At 41.9% G+C, this 26,038-nt stretch overlaps 1 protein-coding gene across 3 annotated transcripts in view; it reads left to right on the forward strand.

The window, feature by feature from the left end:
- The first annotated feature begins 2,041 nt into the window (after window positions 1-2,041).
- LOC106568039 (sacsin) overlaps window positions 2,042-26,038 on the forward strand; it is a 35,933-nt gene continuing 11,936 nt past the window's right edge. Inside the window, exons 1-6 of one of the 3 annotated variants that reach the window (XM_014138043.2) lie at window positions 2,042-2,308; window positions 2,525-2,564; window positions 3,366-3,453; window positions 3,645-3,756; window positions 15,120-15,266; window positions 15,921-15,981. In XM_014138043.2, the coding sequence (XP_013993518.2) occupies window positions 2,545-2,564; window positions 3,366-3,453; window positions 3,645-3,756; window positions 15,120-15,266; window positions 15,921-15,943 (390 nt within the window). In that variant the 5' untranslated portion in view covers window positions 2,042-2,308; window positions 2,525-2,544 and the 3' untranslated portion in view covers window positions 15,944-15,981. Of the gene's footprint in view, window positions 2,565-3,365; window positions 3,454-3,644; window positions 3,757-15,119; window positions 15,267-15,920; window positions 15,982-24,555; window positions 25,988-26,038 lie in introns of those variants that run through there. The other 2 variants (XM_045692279.1, XM_045692280.1) reach the window with 2 other exon arrangements.

The raw sequence follows: 26,038 nt of genomic DNA on the forward strand, positions 1-26,038 counted from the left end.
ACAACCCTGACTTTGGCCACATCATTCTCTTTCACCCTTGTGGGGCATGCGGAAGACATGGAGTCATGGTTCCCACAGCAATAGCAACATGTCACATATTCATCACTTTTATAACACATAATATGATCCTTTCCACAACTTCGACATCCTGGCTTCTCACTTCTGCAAACACATGCTACATTACCAAAAGCTTTACAATGATCACACTGCATTGGTCTTGGAATAAATGCTCTGACTATGTAGTTAATATATCTTAACTGCACTTGAGTAGGGAGAGACTCCATATAAAAAAAAACAAAAGAACAGATAGACTCTTCACTTGTTCACCATTCACCACACGATTCATCCGCCGTGCTTCAATCACTCCAGGAATATTTTTTAATGTCTTCAAAATCAACTATCCACCAGACGCCAGATATAACCCCCTTGACGGGTGCCCTGTTCCGAAGAGCCACACACAACACTTCAAACTTATCAAATCCGTTAAGACATAATGCACGTTCCTTCTGATCTGTAGAAGCACAAAAAATCAAAACAAGCCTGCCTCTCGTGATCCTCACAGCCTTCACTTTACCCAGCACTCTCTCCACCAGTTTGGATAACTCAAATGGTTTCTTCAAGATTGGTACTCTGCTCAGCTGCTCCTCATTAACAAACCGTACTCCTACTAGATACAAAGGGTCATTCTCATCACTGTACACTACTTTGCTCCGTACAATACTCCAATTCTCCTTGATTCTACCGCCATTGTATTCAGAATCCACTTCATCATCCGCTTCCGCCATCTTTCGTTCTCCTCAAGACTGCACTCAACAAGCTGTGTAGCGCCATAAGCAAAAAATTATGCTCATCCAGAAGCAGCACTCCTAGTGGCTGGTTATTTTAATGCAGGAAAACTGAAATCCGTTTTACCTTATTTATACCAGCATGTCACCCCAGTTTTGAAAGTGCAGTAACTGCAGTTGACTGTGGTATTTTGGACACAGTAATTGCAGAATAACTGCAGTGTACTGTAGTTGAAATGCAGTTATACTGCATGGTAACTGCAGTCACACTGCAAAATTACTGCAGTAAAAATGTTTTTATTTTGGATGCAGTATTTGCAGCATACTGCAGTTATACTGCACTCTAACTACAGTTATACTACAGTGTACTGCAGTTATACTGCACTCTGACTGCAATCTTTTTTCGTAAGGGACCTGTGCAGCTAGAGGTGAAAAAAACTCTAGATCACGTTTACTCCACACACAGAGACGCATACAAAGCTCACCCTCTACTAAATAAAATGTGGTGGCACACTGACACACCTACTGATGAAGATGAAGCCATAAACTACTCATGGTTATGGCCAATGCGCTGGTCGTGGCAATAGCCTATTTCAAGATGATCTGCTTTGAAATACAGTGCTGCTGTTAGCTACAAATTGGGAGTTGTTGATTTAAATTTTTTTATATTGATTCTTCTGTTTCCAGCAGTAGGCATTTGCTTTCCAATCGCTACGTTTTCCCCGCAATTGTATTTTGAAATCTGCAACAGGCAAACCGACAGCCGCAACCAACCATATAAATATAATCCATTGATGGTAGTTCCCATTCCAATTGGGACTGGCATCCATTGCTAGCGTACCCTATGAGTTTAACAGTCAAATTGCCAGAGTAAAAGGTTACAAACCCTTCTATAGATTATATATCTATGGCCACAATGTGAGGCTGTTTACATTTTAGAAGCAAGCGATTGGCTGCCTTCATCCCTAGGGATATGTACGGGAGTTCTGATTGGTTCCAAGTTCAGCAGTTCGTAAATTTGCCTCAGCAGACAGTGTTGAAATATACTTTTTTTCTGTCAAAATGCGCAAGAATTGAAGCTGGCAACTCATTTGACAGTATTCATAATAATATTTCATTGTCATATACAAAAAATCAGGTCCTCCCTCGACGTAGATTGATCAACTTCACTGTTTTCGGCGTCAGCCCAGCACCAATCACTCATACACCTTTGAATCACGTGCGAATACAAATTTAAAGAGGAAGAAGATGACAATGAGTCACGCCCTAATGAAAGTTTTGTTTCATACCTGGCAAGGCAGGAAACGAAACAACTTTGTTATTCCTATGCTGGCAGGGCAGACCAAGATAAAATAGGCGTTTCAGTTCCCCGGAGGAGGAAATGTTGGTCAACTGAAACACTAGAATAATGAAGAGTCAGTAGAGGACATACAACCATTAGTCTACTAAGAATATTTATTCTGATGACATAGGTGGCTTCAGATTACGCCATCGCACTCCATGATCACGAAGAAATGATTGAGGTAAATTGATCAATTTATGTATCTTAAATACAACAAAAGTCTTCTTATCATGATGATTATTATACGTCATTATTAAGACTAGGCTAGGCCTACTTCATCCTTGAATACTACATTTCTAAACTATAGGGACATTTTTGTTTGCAGTCTGATTAGTACAGTTAAATTTGCTACTAAGCCATATAACCATAATTCTAACTAATTCATTGGTTCTTGTAGAATCCTACCAATGTGGAAGGATGAGTGAGAGGGAAACACGGTGAGGAGATCATTTTAATCAGTTGAACATTCTAACCAGTTGTTTGGAACGTATGTGTGTTCTCCTATAGCTGCACGATGCTATACCTTGCTAACACTATACATGCTTGACCTGATTAACACTATACATACTGTAGCTTTACCTTGTTAACACTATACATCGTGGGATTAACTGGATAATTTCCTGTTTCTATATAAAGCTATAAAATCTATAAAAATGGAACCAAATGTCAGTTTTATGTTTAGCAAATGTATAGAATTTAAACATAATTTCTTCCTGCTGTTAGTAGATAGATGGTATAGATTGAGAAGAATGTGGTTTAATTTCCAACCATACTGTTAAAACCAAACCAAAGTTTCTAAACCCAAAGGCGCAACATTGCAAGACTTCCTGGAATGCTTGCGAAACAGACCAAACAGACCAGGCGAGGGTTTGGGGTTTGAGAAGTGAACAATTCTTCCTTAGTTGTTCATTTTCTTGAAATCAATGTCTTAAAAGTTGAAGATGTTATTACTCCAACCTCGTGAAAGTGACAAACTGACCCATTTTTATTTTAGTCCAAAAACGACTTTATACCAAAGGAATGCCTTTGATGGCCTGCAGATGCACAGTTTTGCACGAGACGATGAACGTTAGACCCAAGACGTGTTTCTACGCATGAGCTTAGTTAGCCAACGTCGCCATGACATCACCTACAAGTGTGATCAGGGATTTCTTTTGGAGAAACGGTTTTAGCCTATCTTCATACTGGATTGTCTTTGACTAAACTATCCAACTTCTTTGCTTCTTATTGTTGTTTAGAAATTCATTTGCTGCAAGACCTCCCCCTTTCATTGATTTCCTGAAGGACATCCTGCAGAGGTACCCTGATGGAGGACAGATATTAAAAGTGAGTTTGATAATCAATCAATCATGTAGTCATCTGTTCACTCTGTTCACTCTGCCATTGAAGCCACTACATTTAAAGAAGTAGTGTGAACATCTTGTATTGTATAAGTTTGCCGTAGCCCAATGTACTATCCAAGTTAAAGGAACCTATGTAAACGTCCCTACCCCTACCCCTATCTGTGCTGTGACCAGGAGCTTATCCAGAATGCTGATGATGCCGGGGCATCGAAGGTGGTGTTCCTCCATGATGAGAGATGCTACGGCAGCCAGAGCCTCAAGACTGAAGGTCTGGGAAAGTACCAAGGTAGGGTTGTTTAATATTTGTGGAAGATTGAAGAGGGTCATTCCATATCTGCACCCATTTTGATTTGAATGAAACCTTTCATACATGTTTGTGCATGGTGGAAGTGGTCAGAAAGTTACCTTTTGAACCTGAATGCCAAAACAAAGTTGACCTGTTTTGCCTAGCCCACCCTACCATGAGACCTCCATGTCTTCATCACTGAAAAATATAAAGGTTTGAGTTTGATATCGTTTGAAAGTTTACAAACAGGGTTGTCAAACTATTCTACGATTTCTTGCAAAACAGTTTTACATTTTAAAAAATGTCATTTTTTAAAGATTTAACGTCAATAATCTACAAACGCGTTAACTAAGATTCTTCAAATTTTCACAATTGTTGTAGCTTGGACTCTATTTAACATAATTCGAAAATATTTGTGTTGTGTCTGTCTTCGGTTGAGACACAGCATACTTATGAATACAGGGTGGGTGTCATTTCAATCCATATAAATAGAATTAATAGAAAATACCTATCCCTTCAGATCCCTGTAGTTCAGCTAGTACACCATTAACATTTAAATTGAATTAAAACTTTAACTTCCAATTACTATCAGAAAGATGGCAACCGGTCCACCCACCGTCGAATGTCAACTTGAATGGGAATGTCTATTCTATTATTTTAGTTATTTTGCAGACGCCCTTATCCAGAGTGCATTCATCTTAAAAACCTCTTACATCTAGACGTTCTGCTAGCGGAACACCTGCTCCAATATCCAATGATGGGCGTGGCGCGAAATACAAACTCCTCTAAAATCCGAAAACTTACATTTTTCAAACATATGACTATTTTACAGCATTTTAAAGACAAGACTCTCGTTAATCTAACCACACTGTCCGATTTCAAAAAGGCTTTACAGCGAAAGCAAAACATTAGATTATGTCAGCAGAGTACCCAGCCAGAAATAATCAGACACCCATTTTTCAAGCTAGCATATAATGTCACAAAAAACAAAACCACAGCTAAATGCAGCACTAACCTTTGATGATCTTCATCAGATGACAACCCTAGGACATTATGTTATACAATGCATGCATGTTTTGTTCAATCAAGTTCATATTTATATCAAAAACCAGCTTTTTTACATTAGCATGTGACGTTCAGAACTAGCATACCCCCCGCAAACATCCGGTGAATTTACTAAATTACTCACGATAAACGTTCACAAAAAACATAATTATTTTAAGAATTATAGATACAGAACTCCTCTATGCACTCGATATGTCCGATTTTAAAATAGCTTTTCGGTGAAAGCACATTTTGCAATATTCTCAGTAGATAGCCCAGCCATCACGGCTAGCCATTTAGACACCGACCAAGTTTAGCCCTGACCAAACTCCGATTTACTATTAGAAAAGTTTGATTACCTTTGGTGTTCTTCGTCAGAATGCACTCCCAGGACTGCTACTTCAATAACAAATATACGGGCTCCCTGAAACACCACGCAGGGCAGACAGAGAACTGGAATGACATTACAAGTTCTTCCTTAAATACTGGACAGACTTAGTTCCCTCTCCCTGAGGGCCTGTCATAGGAGAGGCTAGAATATGGTTTAGACTTATTCCAGCATATCGTTGGCGTGCCGGTTGGTCCCAACCTCTAGACGCACTCCAGCTTCCTGGCGGATGTCTCAACTTGTGACTGCACAATGCACAGTTCTCTAAAACCCTTACACCCATATCCTGTTATTGCTGTTGTTCAGCAAAAAGCTCTTGCAAAACCCTGTTTTAAAGCATCAGTATTCTTTCCACATGACCCACCATCACATGAGCCACTTCCTCTTAACATATAGCAGTAATCAATTATCTATAGTTTATATACTTAATATTATAGCATAGCTGCTCTGTTATTTTATATAGGTTATGCTAACAAATAGTTGGTCAAACCCTAACAATACTCTTTGAAGAGGTAGGGTTTCGGATGTATTCGGAAGATGGGCAGGGACTCTGCTGTCCTGGATTCAGGGGGAAGCTGGTTCCAACATTGGGGTGCCCAGACAGAGAACAGCTTGAACTGGGAAGAGTGGGATCTGCCCTTCCGTAGGGGGGGAGGGCCAAGAGACCAGCGGTGGCATAATGAATTACTCTTTTTGGTGTGTGGGGTTTGGAGAGGAGGATCTGCTGGTTCACGGTGTCGGAGGCAGTGGATAGATCTAGGAGGATGAGGAGAGAGAGAGTCAGAGAGCCTCCGTTACACAGAGAAGAGCAGTCTCAGTTGAGTGACCCGTCTTGAAGCTTGACTGGTTAGGGTTAAGAAGATCGTTCTGTTAGAGATAGCGAGAGAGTTGGTCAGAAACAGCGCAAGTGTTTTGGAAAGAAGGGCTAAGCGAGAGACAATTGCATTGCTGCTATGCTTGTGTAGCAAGAAAGTTAGGGTATATCTAATCAATAGAAGATGGAATTAAAATGACAGAATGAAAAGAAAGGCTACAACGACCAAAAGCCAACAGGTAGGCTGCTATTTAGGCTATAATCTGAGTTATTTGTAGGCTAACTGTAGGATGGTGAGAAGCGCAGTAACATTATGGCTAGCCTCAATTAGCCTAGTTAGCTAGCTTCTCAGTTTATTGCTGTCAAGACATGTACTACGTAATCGGATGGGATGATAAATAACTAGCAAGAAGTTAGTCTAGCGTGAAATAACAGTGGTTGTGGTAGCTCTCTCTGTGAGGCTCACGGTGCTCTGAGCCTCTGGCTTCCGGCGAGCCGAACCGATTGAGTGTGCTCACATGCTCCCTAAAAAGGCATTAGCTTGAATAATGAAGAAACTAAAAAAATGGGAAAGCAGCGGTATTACCCCGGGACAGTAGAGGGCAATGAGTTAGTAATAGCCATCTATGACCAAACAAGGAAGTGACGACACACCCAGACAAGGAACAGACGGGCAGGAGAATACAATTGTGTACGCAGAGAGAAACTTGACTGGGAGGGGAAGATGGCGGAAGTGGATGCTGAGTTCGAATTTATCAGCGCGTCGTGTAAATTTGGTGGAGACGAATGTTTGAATGGACAACAGTAATATTGAAAACTATAAGAAAAAGGAAATTGTCTAAAATTGGAGTGGACGAAATGTGTAAATAATAAAGAATTGCTTCTTGTTGAGATGCGTTTGTTGAGTAAGGATGCATATGAGAAACCTGTTTGAGGTGTGGAAAATGGTGACGTGTGTACTTGGAAAGTGGAGTCTGTCAAAGTGACCAGGAGTGGTCTTATTTTGATTAATTGTATTTCTGAAGAGTAGAGGAAGATTGCACTGGGCCTCAAAAGAATCCGGACAACAGAAGTTTTGTGTTTTGAACATTGGAGTAGAGCACCCGTCAAAGGAGTCATCTCAGGGGTGACAACAGGTGTTCAGGTTGATTACCTGAATTGAATTCGTGGTGTGATTGGTGCCCAGCGTCTGACCCGCTGGGCGAATGGAGAAAAATAAGAAAGTCTGTCGCTCCTGTTTGTTTTTTGATAAAGAGCAAATACTATGGGTGTTTTCTGTTAAGAGAATGTGTTCCTTGTTAAAAGGCTACATAGCACTAAAGGGGGTAAGCAAAGGCACTATGTGTAATCCTGGGATTAAGTGTATTTATTGGTATAATTCTATAATGGACTATAGTTATCTGTACTTAATCCTATAATGGCCCATAGTAATATTATAGTCCGATAATGGCATGTAGGAATCTTATAATTGCCTATATTAATCTGTACTTATTATTTTCTTGGAAATAATGTATAGGCGCGCCACCAATATAATTGATCCAAGGAACTAGAGGGGAGCAGAAACCAGAGGAAATAACTTAGATTTGGAAACAATGGTGGAGTAAAGCCGAGGGGATATGGTTATTAGCATAAAGTGGAGGGACTATGAAACGTGTATAAGCATGAAACTGTATAAAAGGAGTGGACTGAGAATGAGTTCGGCAGTTGGTCCATGGGCCAGCTCGGCTTGTTACTTTGTTACAAACTCTATTTCAATTCACAAGTTCCGGTATCTGAGAAATAGGATTGAGCGAATATATCCACGACAATACCTATGGATGTGAAGCTTGGTTTTGCAAGATATGCTGTAAGAACTTTCGTCCCCAAACCCCTGCAGTGTAAGAATTGTAAAGGATTTGGCCATGTTTCAAGTGTGTGCAGACGAACAGAGTATACTGAAGAAAGGTGTGTAGAATGATGACTGTGTTGCAATTGTGGTAGGGATCCTGATCCTGAGTTCCTAGAGTGCCCTGTATGGGTGAAGGAAATTGAGGTGGCAAGTTAGAGCAGTCAATCGAATCTCCTATGTGGAGGCGATTAACCTGTTAGGGCTAGGGGGCAGTGATGACACGGCTGGATAAAAATCGTAGCCCAGAGAGGTTAACCCAAACATATGACTATTTTACACCATTTTAAAGACAAGACTCTCGTTAATCTAACCACACTGTCCGATTTCAAAAAGGCTTTACAACGAAAGCAAAACATTAGATTATGTCAGCAGAGTACCCAGCCAGAAATAATCAGACACCCATTTTTCAAGCTAGCATATAATGTCACAAAAACCCAGAAGACAGCTAAATGCAGCACTAACCTTTGATGATCTTCATCAGATGACAACCCTAGGACATTATGTTATACAATACATGCATGTTTTGTTCAATCAGGTTCATATTTATATCAAAAACCAGCTTTTTACATTAGCATGTGACGTTCAGAACTAGCATACCCCCCGCAAACCTCCGGTGAATTTACTAAATTACTCACGATAAACGTTCACAAAAAACATAACAATTATTTTAAGAATTATAGATACAGAACTCCTTTGTGCAATCGAGGTGTCCGATTTTAAAATAGCTTTTCGGTGAAAGCACATTTTGCAATATTCTCAGTAGATAGCCCAGCCATCACGGCTAGCTATTTAGACACCCACCAAGTTTAGCCCTGACCAAAGTCAGATTTACTATTACAAAAGTTTGATTACCTTTGATGTTCTTCGTCAGAATGCACTCCCAGGACTGCTACTTCAATAACAAATGTTGGTTTGGTCCAAAATAATCCATCGTTATATCCAAACAGCCGCGTTTTGTTCGTGCGTTCAAGACACTATCCGAAAGGGTAAATAAGGGTGACGAGCATGGCGCAATTCGTGACAAAAAAATTCTAAATATTCCATTACCGTACTTCGAAGCATGTCAACCGCTGTTTAAAATCCATTTTTATGCCATTTTTCTTGTAAAAAAGCAATAATATTCCGACCGGGAATCTGCGTTTAGGTAAACAGAGGAAAGAAAACAAAGCATTCGGTCGACGCAGGCACGCGCCTGAGTCTCACAGTACTGTAACCAGCCACTACCCAAACGCGCTACTTTTTTTCAGCCAGAGCCTGCAAAGCCACGATTCAGCTTTTTGCCGCCTTCTGAGAGCCTATGGGAGCCGTAGGAAGTGTCACGTTATAGCAGAGATCCTCAGTCTTCAATAAACAGAGGCAAGAAGAACGACACCTTGTCAGACAGGCCACTTCCTGCATGAAATCTTCTCAGGTTTTTGCCTGCCATATGAGTTTTGTTATACTCACAGACACCATTCAAACAGTTTTAGAAACTTTAGGGTGTTTCTATCCAAAGCCAATAATTATATGCATATTCTAGTTACTGGGCAGGAGTAGTAACCAGATTAAATCGGGTACGTTTTTTATCCAGCCGTGTCAATACTGCCCCCTAGCCCTAACAGGTTAAAATAATTGAGACAAAAGATACCCTGTGTGTTAAAAATATGGATTTTGTTGCATTCATTGCCACAGTTATAAACTGTACAGCACAAGTCTCAAAGAAGTCAAAGGAACTAGATGTTATTGTGGCTGCAACAGAAAAGTTTTTGGGACTCATGGATTTTACATCAGCTCCGGAAGACCTGCCCTCCCAGGTTCCCCTTGAGCTTGTGTAGGGATCAGATCTGTTTTATTTATTTATTTATCACAGGTGTCCATCTCAGTGAACCTGGGCATACCTACAACTACTGCCACTCTTGTTGTCGGAGAGTCATAGAGAATGCATTCAGTATCATGGCTGCGAGGATGAGGATTCTTGGCTGTCCAATTGAGTGTACACCTGAAAAGGCTAATGACATTGTGATGCATGTGTGGCCCACAAGGTCTTGTCCTCCACGGATGAAGCTCATGAGCCGAACACAAGATAATTGCCTCCCGCTTTTGATGACACGCACCTCCCTTATGGCAACTACCAACCTGGAGAGTGGAGAAGGGTTGTGGCAGGTGACAACAATCTCCAAGGGCGACACGGCTTGCAAGTGAAACAAGAAACAAGCTTAGGGACTTCTTCCTCTCCCCCCTGGACGTGTGCCATGGCAGGAAGACATAGTTAGGCGAGGACAACTCAACCCAAGGCCAGCAAATCATGTAGAATAGGCCTTTATTTGGAATGCTCACGCACGCCTTGATGGATGCATATAGACTCAGTTATTTGTATGCACTGTGAGCCAAATTACTAAAATGTACCGTTTTCATCTTAATAAAATTAAACCTGATTCTATGATGTCTTGTGTACATGAATTTAGATTGAACTATACCACACAAGTAGAAGAAAGCCACACATCTACATTGCCAGCACGTGAAACACCTTGTATTGAGATGAAGAAATGACAGTGTTTTCAGCACAAACATTTATCTTGCTTCTGAAAGTAAATCACAATGCAATAAGTGTCTATGAACAGACATGTAAATAACAAGTGTCAGGAATAAATTGAGTCAGTGTAGATACAAATATTTATTAATAGAAATTAAAAATATTACAAGTGTCTGCAACTTTGCTCCTTTTGTCTTTTCCTCGCTCCTGACTAGTCTCCCAGTCCCTGCCGCTGAAAAACATCCCCACAGCATGATGCTGCCACCACCATGCTTTACCGTAGGGATGGTGCCAGATTTCCACCAGACTTGACGCTTGGCATTCAGGCCAAAGAGTTCAATCTTGGTTTCATCAGACCAGAGAATCTTGTTTCTCATGGTCTGACAGTCCTTTAGATGCCTTTTGGCAAACTCCAAGCGGGCTGTCATGTGCCATTTACTGAGGAGTGGCTTTCGTCTGTCCACTCTACCATAAAGGCCTGATTGGTTGAGTGCTGTAAAGATGGGAGAACCTTCCAGAATGACAACCATCTCCACAGAGGAACTCTGGAGATCTGTCAGAGTGATCCTTGAGTGACTCCCTGACCAAGGCCGTTCTGCCCCGATTGCTCAGTTTGGGCAGGATTCCAGCTCTAGGAAGAGTCTTGGTAGTTCCAAACTTCTTCTATTTAAGAATGATGTGGAGGCCACTGTGTTCTTGGGGACCTTCAATGCTGCAGAAATGTTTTGGTTCCCTTCCCCAGATCTGTGCCTCGACACAATCCTGTCTTGGAGCTCTACGGACAATTCCTTCCACCTCATAGCTTGGTTTTGCTCTGACATGGACTGTCAACTTACATAGACAGGTGTGTGCCTTTCCAAATCATGTCCAATCAATTGAATTTACCACAAGTGGAATCAAGTTGTAGAAACATGGATGATCAATGGAAACTGGATGCACCTGAGCTTAATTTTGAGTGTCATAGCAAAGGGTCTGAATACTTATGTAAATAAGGTATTTCTGTTTTATTTTTAATACATTAGCAAAAATGTCTAAACCTGTTTTCTCTTTGTCATTGTCGGGTATTGTGTAGATTGAGGAATATTTTTTTTGTTCATCCATTTTAGAATAAGGTTGTAATGTAACAAATTGTGGAAAAAGGTAAGGGGTCTGAATACTTTCCAAATGCACTGTATGTATGAAAGATTTCTTTAAAATCACAAGGGATGCAGTCAGAAAGTGATTGAAATCATATGGAACGACCCAAAATAAATTACTTGAAATTGAACCTTACATTACAAGGGCTCACTGTTGATTAGACAGCCAACATGCTGAATTTTATCTTTAACAGTGGTTTATGAAATGTCCATTTTACTTCAACATTACACTACAACACTAATGAATACATCAGAAATTAATAAAATACAGGAGAAGCTATTTGTCTGAGGCTGACTTGGTCTCATTGCATGCTGACTGCTAGGCAGCAAATGTAGTAAGGGTTTTCTACCACATCAGATTAACAGCAGGGCAACATGCCCAGATTAATGTGTATACTACTATGCAAGCTAGATCTACTCAGGGTTTTTAAAACTATCCAGCTTCATCCATGTTATGAAGGTGGATATTGATTGTGTACCCGTCGCTTACTCAAGCCTGGGCAGTAACTGCTCGTTCATGTCGCACGTGGCTAGTCGAATGCCAAACTCTAAATTGAGACAATGCTGAAACATCAATTCATGGGTGAGTCAGTGCCACTTTCATTTGTGTTGAAATCAAAATGAAAAAAGTTATCTTGAAGATTCAGCATGCTATGGTGTGAAATAGACTGTTAGAAGTGCCTTTCTTTTATTACGTATTGTTAATGCTGTCTTTTTTTGTTAGCTTTGGTGTGCTTATCAATGCACGAGCACCTTTTTTCACACTCCTATCAATAAAGTAATTGTATTAATTCATCCAAAAGTAATACTGTGCTGAAGTTTCAAATGCGTTCTGTCATTACTAAATGTGTTATGTGATAGGTATTTTAACATGACTATTTTTTTAACAATATTTTGTCAGTCGTCTTCGTCAAATGAAGGGGATGATGACAATCCTTGCGAGAGGGAGGGAATGGGATTTCAATGGTCCTTCATTCAGGATAAATGGAGTTAGCCCTTAGTTAACCTGCCTTGGAGCAGGTTAGTTCTGAAGGATTTGTTGCCATAGAAATGTACCTGGCTAAAAGTTGAACCACTGGTTATCCTGAGTTGAACTCAGAGTGGACCAAAGTTATCTCGCTAACTCGTCAAATCTCATTTGTAGTATAGCGCTCTGATTTAGAATTTTAATCATCATGCTGGAATGCAGAAATATAAGTGGTCACTTGCTCTGAGCATCAGGAAACATTCTCTCTCTGGCTCACACAGGGCTGCCAGCAAATGTGTGGCAAGCTGGCATTAGCAAAAAAAAGTACCACACTTTATATGCTCCCAACAATGTAATGTGTAAACCTGGCACTTGCCCCAGTACTTTTCAATCTGGCGTAGCGGTTTCGCGCCACTTTTGATTTGGTTGAATAAAAAGTATTGGTGCAAAAGTGTTGAAAGAGGGACAAACTACTGAATGAACTGACTGTTGTCTCCGTGAGCAGGTCCTGTGCTGTATGAATAACTGACTGTTGTCGTGTCTGTCAGCAGGTCGTAATGTATATGTATTGAATACTCAGGGAGAACAAGGTGTAGATTCACGTGCAGAGCGCGGCAGGTGTTTTTTTTGCCTTCGCAGAAGGCAGGAATCGTGGTCGTAGGCAGGCAATGGTCATACACAGGTAGGCAAACAGGCAGGTGAATCAAAACAAGGACTGAAGGCTAACTGGTTCTCACAAATGAGCTAGGAAAAGGCTTAATAAAGTCAAAACGAACAATGCCTCACAAAGGCACAAACCGAATGAATTGAACTAAATAAGGAGCTGATGAGACCAGGTGAGTAACTAACACAGGTGAAATCAATGAACAAAAATGAAAGACAGGGCTACGTTCAAGAACACAAAGAAACAGAACACAAGGTTGACGAAGAAAATATACTGCTCAAAAAAATAAAGGGAACACTTAAACAACACATCCTAGATCTGAATGAAAGAAATAATCTTATTAAATACTTTTTTCTTTACATAGTTGAATGTGCTGACAACAAAATCACACAAAAATAATCAATGGAAATCCAATTTATCAACCCATGGAGGTCTGGATTTGGAGTTACACTCAAAATTAAAGTGGAAAACCACACTACAGGCTGATCCAACTTTGATGTAATGTCCTTAAAACAAGTCAAAATTGGGCTCAGTAGTGTGTGTGGCCTCCACGTGCGTGTATGACCTCCCTACAATGCCTGGGCATGCTCCTGATGAGGTGGCGGATGGTCTCCTGAGGGATCTCCACCCAGACCTGGACTAAAGCATCCGCCAACTCCTGGACAGTCTGTGGTGCAACGTGGCGTTGGTGGATGGAGCGAGACATGATGTCCCAGATGTGCTCAATTGGATTCAGGTCTGGGGAACGGGCGGGCCAGTCCATAGCATCAATGCCTTCCTCTTGCAGGAACTGCTGACACACTCCAGCCACATGAGGTCTAGCATTGTCTTGCATTAGGAGAAACCCAGGGCCAACCGCACCAGCATATGGTCTCACAAGGGGTCTGAGGATCTCATCTCGGTACTTAATGGCAGTCAGGCTACCTCTGGCGAGCACATGGAGGGCTGTGCGGCCCCCCAAAGAAATGCCACCCCACACCATGACTGACCCACCGCCAAACCGGTCATGCTGGAGGATGTTGCAGGCAGCAGAACGTTCTCCACGGCGTCTCCAGACTCTGTCACGTCTGTCACGCGCTCAGTGTGAACCTGCTTTCATCTGTGAAGAGCACAGGGCGCCAGTGGCGAATTTGACAATCTTGCTGTTCTCTGGCAAATGCCAAACGTCCTGCACGGTGTTGGGCTGTAAGCACAACCTCCACCTGTGGACGTCGGGCCCTCATACCACCCTCATGGAGTCTGTTTCTGACCGTTTGAGCAGACATGCACATTTGTGGCCTGCTGGAGGTCATTTTGCGGGGCTCTGGCAGTGCTTCTCCTGCTCCTCCTTGCACAAAGGCGGAGGTAGCGGTCCTGCTGCTGGGTTGTTGCCCTCCTACGGCCTCTTCCACGTCTCCTGATGTACTGGCCTGTCTCCTGGTAGCGCCTCCATGCTCTGGACACTACGCTGACAGACACAGCAAACCTTCTTGCCACAGCTCGCATTGATGTGCCATCCTGGATGAGTTTCACTACCTGAGCCACTTGTGTGGGTTGTAGACTCCGTCTCATGCTACCACTAGAGTGAAAGCACCGCCAGCATTCAAAAGTGACTAAAACATCAGCCAGGAAGCATAGGAACTGAGAAGTGGTCTGTGGTCCCCACCTGCAGAACCACTCCTTTATTGGGGGTGTCTTGCTAATTGCCTATAATTTCCACCTGTTGTCTATTCCATTTGCACAACAGCATGTGACATTTATTGTCAATCAGTGTTGCTTCCTAAGTGGACAGTTTGATTTCATAGAAGTGTGATTGACTTGGAGTTACATAGTGTTGTTTAAGTGTTCCCTTTATTTTTTTGAGCAGTATATATACAGAACATTACAGTATATGAATATCTGACTGTTGTCTTGTCTGTCAGCAGGTCCTAATGTGTATGAATAACTGACTGTAGTTGTGTCTGTGACCAGGTCCTGCACTGTATGCCTTCAACAACGCAGAGTTCACAGCAGAGGACTGGGAGGGAATCACGACCACAGGCCGGAGCATCAAACGCAAAGACCCAAACAAAGTTGGCAGGTTTGGGATCGGATTCAACTCTGTCTACCACATAACAGGTGAACCCCGAAGTATTTTTATCACAACAAAAAATCAAACAATGAGCATGCAATAGCTACTATATTTCACAAGGTGTGGTTGATATGCTAAAATCCATAACACAGCGCATGGATCTACAGTGACAAGAAAAAGTATGTGAACCCTTTGGAATTACCTGGATTTCTACATAAATTTGACATAGAATTTGATCTGATCTTCATCTAAGTCACAACAATAGACCAACACAGTGTGCTTAAACTAATAACACACCAATTATTGTATTTTTATTGTCTATATTGAATACATACTTTTTCCAACCTACACTGTGAATGTTTAAATTATGTGAAGCACTAGGCTAATGACTTCTCCAAAAGCTAATTGGAGTCATGAGTCAACTAACCTGGAGTCGAATCAATGAGACGAGATTGGAGATTTTGGTTTGAGCTGCCCTGCCCCATAAAAAAACTCACAAAATTTGAGTTTGCTATTCACCAGAAGCATTGCCTGACGTGAACCATGCCTCGAACAAAGAGATGTCAAAATAACCTAAGATTAAGAATTGTTGCCTTGCATAAAGCTGGAAAGGGTAACAAAAGTATCTCTAAGAGTCAGTCCACGGTAAGATAAATTCTCTATAAATGGAGAAATTTCAACACTGTTGCTACTCTCCCTAGGAATGGCCGTCCTGCAAAGATAACTGCAAGAGCACAGCGCAGAATGCTCAATGAGGTTAAGAAGAATCCTAGAGTGTCAGCTAAAGACTTACAGAAATCTCTGGAACATGCTAACATCTCTGTTGACGAGTCTGCAATACATTAAACAAGAATGGTGTTCATGGGAGGACACCATGGAAGAAGCCACTGCTGTCCAAAAAAAAACATTGCTGCACATCTGAAGTTCGCAAAAGAGCACCTGGATGTTCCACAGCGCTTCTGGCAAAATATTATATGTACAGATTAAACTAAAGTTGGGTTGATCGGAAGGAACACACAACACTATGTGTGGAGAAAAAAGGCACAGCACACCAACATCAACCTCATCCCAACTCTAAAGTATGGTGGAGGGAGCATCATGGTTTGGGGCTGCTTTGCTGCCTCAGGGCCTGGACAGCTTGCTATCATCGACGGAAAAATGAATTCCCAAGTTTATCAAGACATTTTACAGCAGAATGTAAGGCTGTCTGTCCGCCAATTGAAGCTCAACAGAAGTTGGGTGATGCAACAGGACAACAACCCAAAAGACAGAAGTAAATCAACAACAGAATGGCTTGAACAGAAGAAAATACACCTTCTGGAGTGGCCCAGACAGAATCCTGACCTCAACCCAATTTGAGATGCTGTGGCATGACCTCGAGCAGTTCACACCAGACATCCCAAGAATATTGTGAACTGAAACAGTTTTGTAAAGAGGAATGGTCCTATATTCCTCCTGTTCTTTTTGCAGGTCTGATCTGCAACTACAGAAAACGTTTGGTTGAGGTTATTGCTGCCAAAGGAGGGTCAACCTGTTCAAATCAAATTGTATTAGTAACATACACATGGTTAGCAGATGTTAATGCGAGTGTAGCGAAATGCTTGTGCTTCTAGTTCCGACAGTGCAGTAATATCTAACAACTACATTTTTTTACGGGCAGTTTTACGACCTTACAACCACGTCGTAAATACCACAGAGACCCTCCCTGACCATGCAATTGAGAGTGTTTCACAGTAAGAGAAAGTGATTCTCCCTCCCAATTCTACTACGTCCTAGAATTTGAGAATTGAACAATACTCCTATTTTGGAGAATGTGTAAATGGTCGTTGGAGAAGCCAGCTATGACCCCGATCCATTTTGTTTCATGTTTGTGACCTCATGAAAGACAATACAGCTACATTACCCAAACTCTGTTCATACAGGTCCCTCAGTTATGAGGTTTGCATCTAATTATTGTATAACATGAATGAGTAAAGATTAAACTATTTGCGAAATGATGTGATAACTTTAAAATGAGAAAATAGTCTTCCCTGTAAAGTTTAACTAAGTCAGTAGCCACACCCAAGTGAATAGGCATTGGTTGGGAATTATGAACCAATCCCTTTTCTACATTTCTATAAGAGCCCCAGTGACCCAATTCACATTGAACTAAGCAAACCCCAGCGTGAGCTGTGGTGGCGAGTAGTTGAATATCCACTCTACATAACAAAAAGTCACTCAAGTTCCGAATACCGCAAGGATTTGTCCTCACGTTTAAAAGGGCTAATTCTAATGTCAACAATACAGGCCAGGAAATGTGGGAGCTTGCTCTACACATGAAATGGTATGAACTCTGAACTATTGATCACTCAAGAAGAAGTGAGTCCTAGATGACAGCCTAACAGGCTGCAGCTGGAAAGGTAGCAAATCTAATACGAGAACACTGACTGACGTGGACGAATCTCCAGAGTGAGATGAACCTCTCAGACCACGTGAACCTCTCACACGACGACCCAGAAGATTTCACAAAGAACATGGCGACATAGACTGGGCAAACCAGAGCCTCACATCACCAACTCAACAATCGAAGCCAGCTTCACGTAAATACAATGCATTGCTTTTCCGAATGAGCTATCGTTAGTGGCATATGTATTTATGTAAGAATAGCTTCCCAGGTCCAATAGAGACCCATGTTCCTTAGCCTTCCTGTCACGTCCTGACCAGTAAAGGGGTTATTTGTTATTTGAGTTTGGTCAGGACGTGGTGGGGGTATTTGTTTTATATGGTTCAGGGTGGTTGTGTATGTAGAGGGGTGTTAGATTTATGTAATTTATGTATTGCGGGGTTTTTGGTTATTGTTCTATGTTAGTTTATTTCTATGTTCTGTCTAGTCATTTGTATTTCTATGTTTTGCTAATTGGTGTTGGGGCCTTCAGTTGGAGGCAGCTGTCTATCGTTGCCTCTGATTGAAGGTCCTATAATTAGGAGTATGTTTGTTTTGGGGTTTGTGGGAGATTGTTTCTTGTGTTGCCTACAAGACTGTTTTGTCGTCCGTTTATCGTTTTTTTCGTGTTTGTTTTGGATTAATAAAAATGAGCATTCACGTACCCGCTGCGCCTTGGTCCATCTATTACAACGACCGTGACACTTCCTTCCTAAACCCCGTCTCTTCTCTGAATCTATTGTGTTATAACCAAACTGTTTTTGTTTAGTCCACTAGGATGGTATAATGTTATTATGTATTGTATATTCTGTAATTGTTTAATTAGTTAGTAAATAAATAATTGAGCCAATTGGTGTATGGATGATTTATAGTGAAGGCTGGGTTCGTGCAGATAACCAACAATTTACGACGTTCAGATGAGACTGACGAAGGTAATAATAATTCATTAATAGAAGACTAATTGATCAGATATTAAAATATCTGAAGAGTTATATTCTGAAGATTATAACTTTAATCTGAACATTTTCCGTGGTGCCCCAACTTCCTAGTTAAATGTACATGATTAGTTTAATCAGGTAATGATAATTACAGAGAATTGATTTGATAAAATAACTGTCTTCACCTTTAATGATACTAAAGACACGACATGGGTGAATGAGAATATGTGCAGTGAGGGGGGAAAAAGTATTTGATCCCCTGCTGATTTTGTACGTTTGCCCACTGACAAAGAAATGATCAGCCTATAATTTTAATGGTAGGTTTATTTGAACAGTGAGAGACAGAATAACAACAAAAAAAATCCAGAAAAACGCATGTCAAAAAATTATAAATTGATTTGCATTTTAATGAGGAAAATAAGTATTTGACCCCTCTGCAAAACATGACTTAGTACTTGGTGGAAAAACCCTTGTTGGCAATCAGAGGTCAGATGTTTCTTGTAGTTGGCCACCAGGTTTGCACACATCTCAGGAGGGATTTTGTCCCACTCCTCTTTGCAGATCTTCTCCAAGTCATTAACCTGTTGGGGGTAGGGGGCAGTATTGACACGGCCGGATAACAAATGTACCCGATTTAATCTGGTTACTACTCCTGCCCAGTAACTAGAATATGCATATAATTATTGGCTTTGGATAGAAAACACCCTAAAGTTTCTAAAACTGTTTGAATGGTGTCTGTGAGTATAACAGAACTCATATGGCAGGCAAAAACCTGAGAAGATTCCAAACAGGAAGTGGCCTGTCTGACAAGTTGTTGTTCATCTTGGCTCTTTTTATTGAAGACTGAGGATCTTTGCTGTAACGTGACACTTCCTACGGCTCCCATAGGCTCTCAGAGCCCGGGAAAAAGCTGAATGATATCGAGGCGGCCCCAGGCTGAAACACATTTACGCTTTTGGCAAGTGGCCGATCAGAGGACAATGGGCTTAGGCGCGTGCCCGAGTCGACCCCATGCTTTATTTTCTTTCGTCTGTTTACCTAAATGCAGATTCCCGGTCGGAATATTATCGCTTTTTTACGAGAAAAATGGCATAAAAATTGATTTTAAACAGCGGTTGACATGCTTCGAAGTACGGTAATGGAATATTTAGAAATTTGTCACGAATTGCGCCATGCTCGTCACCCTTCTTTACCCTTTCGGATAGTGTCTTGAACGCACGAACAAAACGCCGCTATTTGGATATAACAATGGATTATTTGGGACCAAACCAACATTTGTTATTGAAGTAGAAGTCCTGGGAGTGCATTCTGACGAAGAACACCAAAGGTAATAACATGTTTCTTATAGTAAATCTGACTTTGGTGAGTGCTAAACTTGCTGGGTGTCTAAATAGCTAGCCCTGTGATGCCGGGCTATCTACTTAGAATATTGCAAAATGTGCTTTCACCGAAAAGCTATTTTAAAATCGGACATATCGAGTGCATAGAGGAGTTCTGTATCTGTATCTATAATTCTTAAAATAATTGTTATGTTTTTTGTGAACGTTTATCGTGAGTAATTTAGTAAATTCACCGGAAGTTTGCGGGGGGTATGCTAGTTCTGAACGTCACATGCTAATGTAAAAAGCTGGTTTTTGATATAAATATGAACTTGATTGAACAAAACATGCATGTATTGTATAACATAATGTCCTAGGTGTGTCATCTGATGAAGATCATCAAAGGTTAGTGCTGCATTTAGCTGTCTTCTGGGTTTTTGTGACATTATATGCTAGCTTGAAAAATGGGTGTCTGATTATTTCTGGCTGGGTACTCTGCTGACATAATCTAATGTTTTGCTTTCGTTGTAAAGCCTTTTTGAAATCGGACAGTGTGGTTAGATTAACGAGAGTCTTGTCTTTAAAATGGTGTAAAATAGTCATATGTTTGAGAAATTGAAGTAATAGCATTTCTAAGGTATTTCAATAACGCGCCACAGGATTCCACTAGCTGTTACATAGGTGGGATGATTTCGTCCCGCCGGCCCTAGAGAAGTTAAGGTTTCGAGGCTGACGTTTGGCAACTCGAACCTTCAGCTCCCTCCACAGATTTTCTATGGAATTAAGGTCTGGAGACTGGCTAGGTCACTCCAGGACCTTAATGTGCTTCTTCTTGAGCCACTCCTTTGTTGCCTTGGCCGTGTGTTCTGGGTCATTGTCATGCTGGAATACCCATCCACGACCCATTTTCAATGCCCTGTCTGAGGGAAGGAGGTTTTCATCCAAGATGTGACGGTACATGGCCCCGTCCATCGTCCCTTTGATGCAGTGAAGTTGTCCTGTCCCCATAGCAGAAAAACACCCCCAAAGCATAATGTTTCCACCTCCATCCATGTTTGACGGTGGGGATGGTGTTCTTGTGGTCATAGGCAGCATTCCTCCTCCTCCAAACACGACGAGTTGAGTTGATGCCAAAGTGCTCCATTTTGGTCTCATCTGACCACAACACTTTCACCCAGTTGTCCTCTGAATCATTCAGATGTTCATTGGCAAACTTCAGACGGGCATGTTTATGTGCTTTCTTGAGCAGGGGGACCTTGCGGGTGCTGCAGGATTTCAGTCCTTCACGGTGTAGTGTGTTACCAATTGTTTTCTTGGTGATTATGGTCCCAGCTGCCTTGAGATCATTGACAAGATCCTCCCGTGTAGTTCTGGGCTGATTCCTCATCGTTCTCATGATCATTGCAACTCCACGAGGTGAGATCTTGCATGGAGCCCTAGGCCGAGGGATATTGACAGTTATTTTGTGTTTCTTCCATTTGCGAATAAACGCACCAACTGTTGTCACCTTCTCACCAAGCTGCTTGGCGATGGTCTTGTAGCCCATTCCAGCCTTGTGTAGGTCTACAATCTTGTCCCTGACATCCTTGGAGAGCTCTTTGGTCTTGGCCATGGTGGAGAGTTTGGAATCTGATTGATTGATTGCTTCTGTGGACAGGTGTCTTTTATACAGGTAACAAACTGAGATTAGGAGCACTCCCTTTAAGAGTGTGCTCCTAATCTCAGCTCGTTACCTGTATAAAAGACACCTGGGAGCCAGAAATCTTTCTGATTGAGAGGGGGCAAATACTTATTTCCCTCATTAAAATGCAAATCAATTTATAACATTTTTGACATGCGTTTTTCTGGATTTTTTGTTGTTGTTATTCTGTCTCTCACTGTTCAAATAAACCTACCATTAAAATTATAGGCTGATCATTTCTTTGTCAGTGGGCAAACGTACAAAATCAGCAGTGGCTCAAATACTTTTTTCCCTCACTGTATGCTCTAGACAGCTAGCGGGCCGTGGATAGCAGGCTAGCAGATGGGCATTCAGGGGACGTCGCGATGGAGGGGTCTGTTGCAAAAAGAACCCTCGGGCAGGTTATGTCGGTAGTCCAGTCGTGATGGATTAACAGGGCTTTGTGTAGTAAAAGGGGTCCAAAGTAGGTATTGTAGCCCAAGGAGTGGCTGATGGACCTCTTCAGCTAGCCAGGAGATGGGCCTAGCATGGGCTGTCTCCAGGCTAATTGGTGCTTGCTTTGGGACAGAGACGTTAGCCAGGAGTAGCAATTCGGATTGCAGCTAGCTAGCTGCGATGAACCAGGTGAAAAGGTTCAGAGCTTGCGATAGGAATCCTGGGATATGGAGAGAAAATAAGTCCGGTATGCTCTGGTTTGAATCGCGTTGTGCAAACTGGCGAGAGATTTCCGAGGTAGAGGTTAGCTGATGACCGCTAGCAGTGGTTAGCTGACTACTAGCTAGTTAGCTGGCTAGCTTCTGTTGGAGGATCCCGGTTCTAAAGTAATGAAAAATACTTGGGTGAGGCAGGTTGCAGTAGAGTATATTGAAGTTTAGGAAACATATATAAAAAAGATATGCGAAGAAAAAAGATATATACACGGGACAATATGAGGACAAAGACATCTGACTGCTACGCCATCTTGGATTTTCTAGAAACAGTAGTGCAATCAATATGCTGATTAGAATTTCTGTAGCCTTGTTCTCAAATTTGCTTTGTTTAAATCCCCAGCTACAATAAATGCAGCCTCAGGATATATGGTTTCCAGTTTACATAGACCAGTGAAGTTCCTTGAGGGCCGTCGTGGTGTCTGCTTGAGGGGGAATGTACACAGCTGTGAGGATAACTGACGAGAATTCTCTTGGGAGATAATATGGCCGGCATTTGATTGTAAGAAATTCTAGGTCGGTGAGCAGAAGGACTTGAGTTCCTGTATGTTATCACAATTACACCATGAGTCGTTAATCATGAAGCATACACCCCCGCCCTTCCTCTTCCCAGAGAGGAGTTTATCTCTGTTGGCGCGATGCATGGAGAAGCCCCATGGCTGAACCGATTCCGACACGATATCCCGAGAGAGCCATGTTTCCGTGAAACAGAGAATGTTACAATCTCTGATGTCTCTCTGGAAGGCAACCCTTGCTCTAATTTTATCTACCTTGTTGTCAAGAGACTGGACATTGGCGAGTAGTATACTCTGGAGCGGTGGGCGATGTGCATGTCTACGGAGGCCGCTCCATCTTCCCCTTCTGCGGCGCTGTTGTTTTGGGTTGGCTTCTGGGATTAGGTCCATTGTCCGCTTTGGGAAAGTCGTATTCCTGGTCGTAATGTTGGTAAATTGACATTGCTCTTATATCCAATAGTTCTTCCCGGCTGTATGTAATAAGACTTAAGATTTCCTGGGGTAACAATGTGTTAGGCTCTCATTTTTCAGAGTAAATACCTCATGGACACTAGAGAAGCTTAACCAAGTTTAATTTTTCCCAAAGGGTCGTTACAGCTGTAATTCAGACAAAAACATGTTCTCACCATCACAAGTATATATACCCCACTTTGGACACTCCTCCTTCTCTCCGATCCTTACATCTTATGGTTCGACAGGAAGAGGGTAACAGGATCCTAAACCCTTATTACTCCCTTCAGGGGATCTGACCTAACCTCAACCCCTCCTTCGCCTAATCCACAGATGTCCATCCGCTTCCCCTATAGCAATTCTGTGATCTCTCTCCCGTTCACCCAGCACATTCCACAGCCACTCTGTCTTTCTACAGATCTCTCCTTTACATACTATTTATCTGATCTATCATGTCTTTAATATTGCAATGTTCAAAGTTTAGCCCGAATCCAACAAATGTAAGAAATAATACATAAAAGACTCGAAGCGAGGCGTCCATCTCTGTCGGCGCCATTTCATGTTATTAAATCCAAGGGTTCACATACTTTTTCCAACCTGCACTGTGAATGTTTACACAGTGTGTTCAATAAAGACATGACATGAAATGATAATTGTTTGTGCGTTATTAGTTTAAGCAGACTGGGTTTGTCTATTGTTGTGACTTTGATGAAGATCAGATACCAATTTATGCAGAAATCCAGGTAATTCTAAAGGGTTCACATACTTTTTCTTCCCACTGTATCCCGGTATAACGGAAATATAGCCATACCGCCCATTGCTAAATTAAAATGTTCCTTTATAGCCAGCTTTTATTAAATGTCAAATGCAGATGTTTTTATCTCATTATCATTTCTGGGTAACAATTAAGTACCTCACTGTGACTGTTTTCAATTTAAATGGTCAAAAATAAACAAAACTAGCTTCTTAGCAAAGAGCAATTTCTCAAGCAAGAATTTTGCTAAGACAGTCTGAGTGGGGAGGGGAAAACGTAAAACTAGTTGTTATTGGCAGAGTTTTGGAACTCTTTCTTGTTGGTCTATTAACTAATTTACAACTGGTGATGTCACCAGGCAGGCCAAAACTCCATCCCAGAAAAATAGGCTGAAAATTCAGGTGGTCTTTTCAAACAGCTCTTACACTTAAAGGGAATTATAATTTTCACAATTTCATAGTATTATTCCAACCTCATAGTGTGGAAATCTATATAATACACTGGAAGATTACAGCATTTCATTCATGCTCTGTCATCTGATCATTTCTAGATGTACCATCCATATTCAGTTCCAAGTACCTTGGCTTCCTGGACGCCCAGGAAAAGCTGTTTGAGGAGGATAGAGGCTTCCGGTGGTCTCTGGAGGATGAGGAAGACAAGAAAACTCTCCTGAATCTGCAGGATCAGTTCCAACCATTCAGAGATGTTGTCAAACTAGTCAGTGGCCAGAGATGGAAGGACATCATCCACGAGGAGCAGCATTTTAAAGGGACACTCTTTAGGTTTCCTCTGCGCAGTGAGGCCTCAGAGATCTCAGATAACCTGTATGACTACCACAAAGTAGTTCAGCTTTTCGACAGCTTCATTGCAGATGCAGACATAATCCCTCTGTTCCTGAGGAACGTGTCATTAGTCTCTTTGCAGCACATTAACACGAAAGGATCTGTCAACACCCGGTTCTCAGTGACCTCCTCCAGTCCCACAGCTGGTCCAGATCTGAAGTCCAGGAGTGAGTCAAATGTCACGGGCTCAACCTGCTTCAAAACCATCACCTCTACCTCCAACAACAAGAAGGAGACAAAGACCAGGTGGCTTGTGACAACATGTTGCATGAAAGATGGAAATATACCAAAGCTAGATTCACTTGCCAAGAAGCTAAGTTTCCGCCCTCATGTTGACTTGGCGTTTCCGTGTGGCCAGGAGAACGTCCTGACTGAGGGCAGACTGAGCTGCTTCCTGCCCCTTCCTAACAACGACTCCAACAAGACTGGACTCCCGGTCCATGTGAACGCCTGCTTCGGCCTCGCTGACAACAGAAGACACATCAAGTGGCAGGAGGAAGACCAGAAGTATGATGAAGCTGCAATGTGGAACGAGCTGCTGGTGAAGGAGGTCCTCCCTCACACATACCTCCTGATGCTGCAGGATGCCACCAACCTAGCCAAGACCTCCACACTCCCCGTCTCAGCTGTGTACAAGATCTGGCCAGACCTCAGTCAGACCAAAGACAAATGGCATGGGATTGCTGAGGACATTCTACAACGTCTATTTAGACAGAACACTGCTGTCTTCTCTCTAGCTGAAGACGAAAGGCAGTTTGTTTCTCCTACCGAGTCTGTGTGTCCATCCAATGACCCCAAGGCATCTGAAATTATGGCTGCCGTGACCAGGACCTTGATTGCAGGAGGAGAAAAGCTTGTCACCTTCCCAGATCATGTCTCCAGAGCTGTCCAGCTGGCCTTCCCAAACCGTGACACTTTGAAATGGGTGACTCCAGCTCTTGTAAGGAGTGTTCTCCGCAGAAATGCCGTGTCCAACCTCTCCAACGATGACAAACGGTCTCTGCTGCAGTTCATCTTGAGTGATGAGAAATATCACAACCTCAGGGATCTGAAGATGCTGCCTCTCAGCGACGGGACTTTCAAGACCTTCACAAATGAAGAGAAGGACATTGCTCTCATTGACAATGATTCATTTCCAAGGTAAATTCTTAATAATCTAAATATACAGTGCAGTATTTTTCATATGGATAA

The sequence above is a fragment of the Salmo salar genome, chromosome ssa13 (assembly GCF_905237065.1).
Source record: "Salmo salar chromosome ssa13, Ssal_v3.1, whole genome shotgun sequence".
Taxonomy (NCBI): Eukaryota; Metazoa; Chordata; class Actinopteri; order Salmoniformes; family Salmonidae; genus Salmo; species Salmo salar.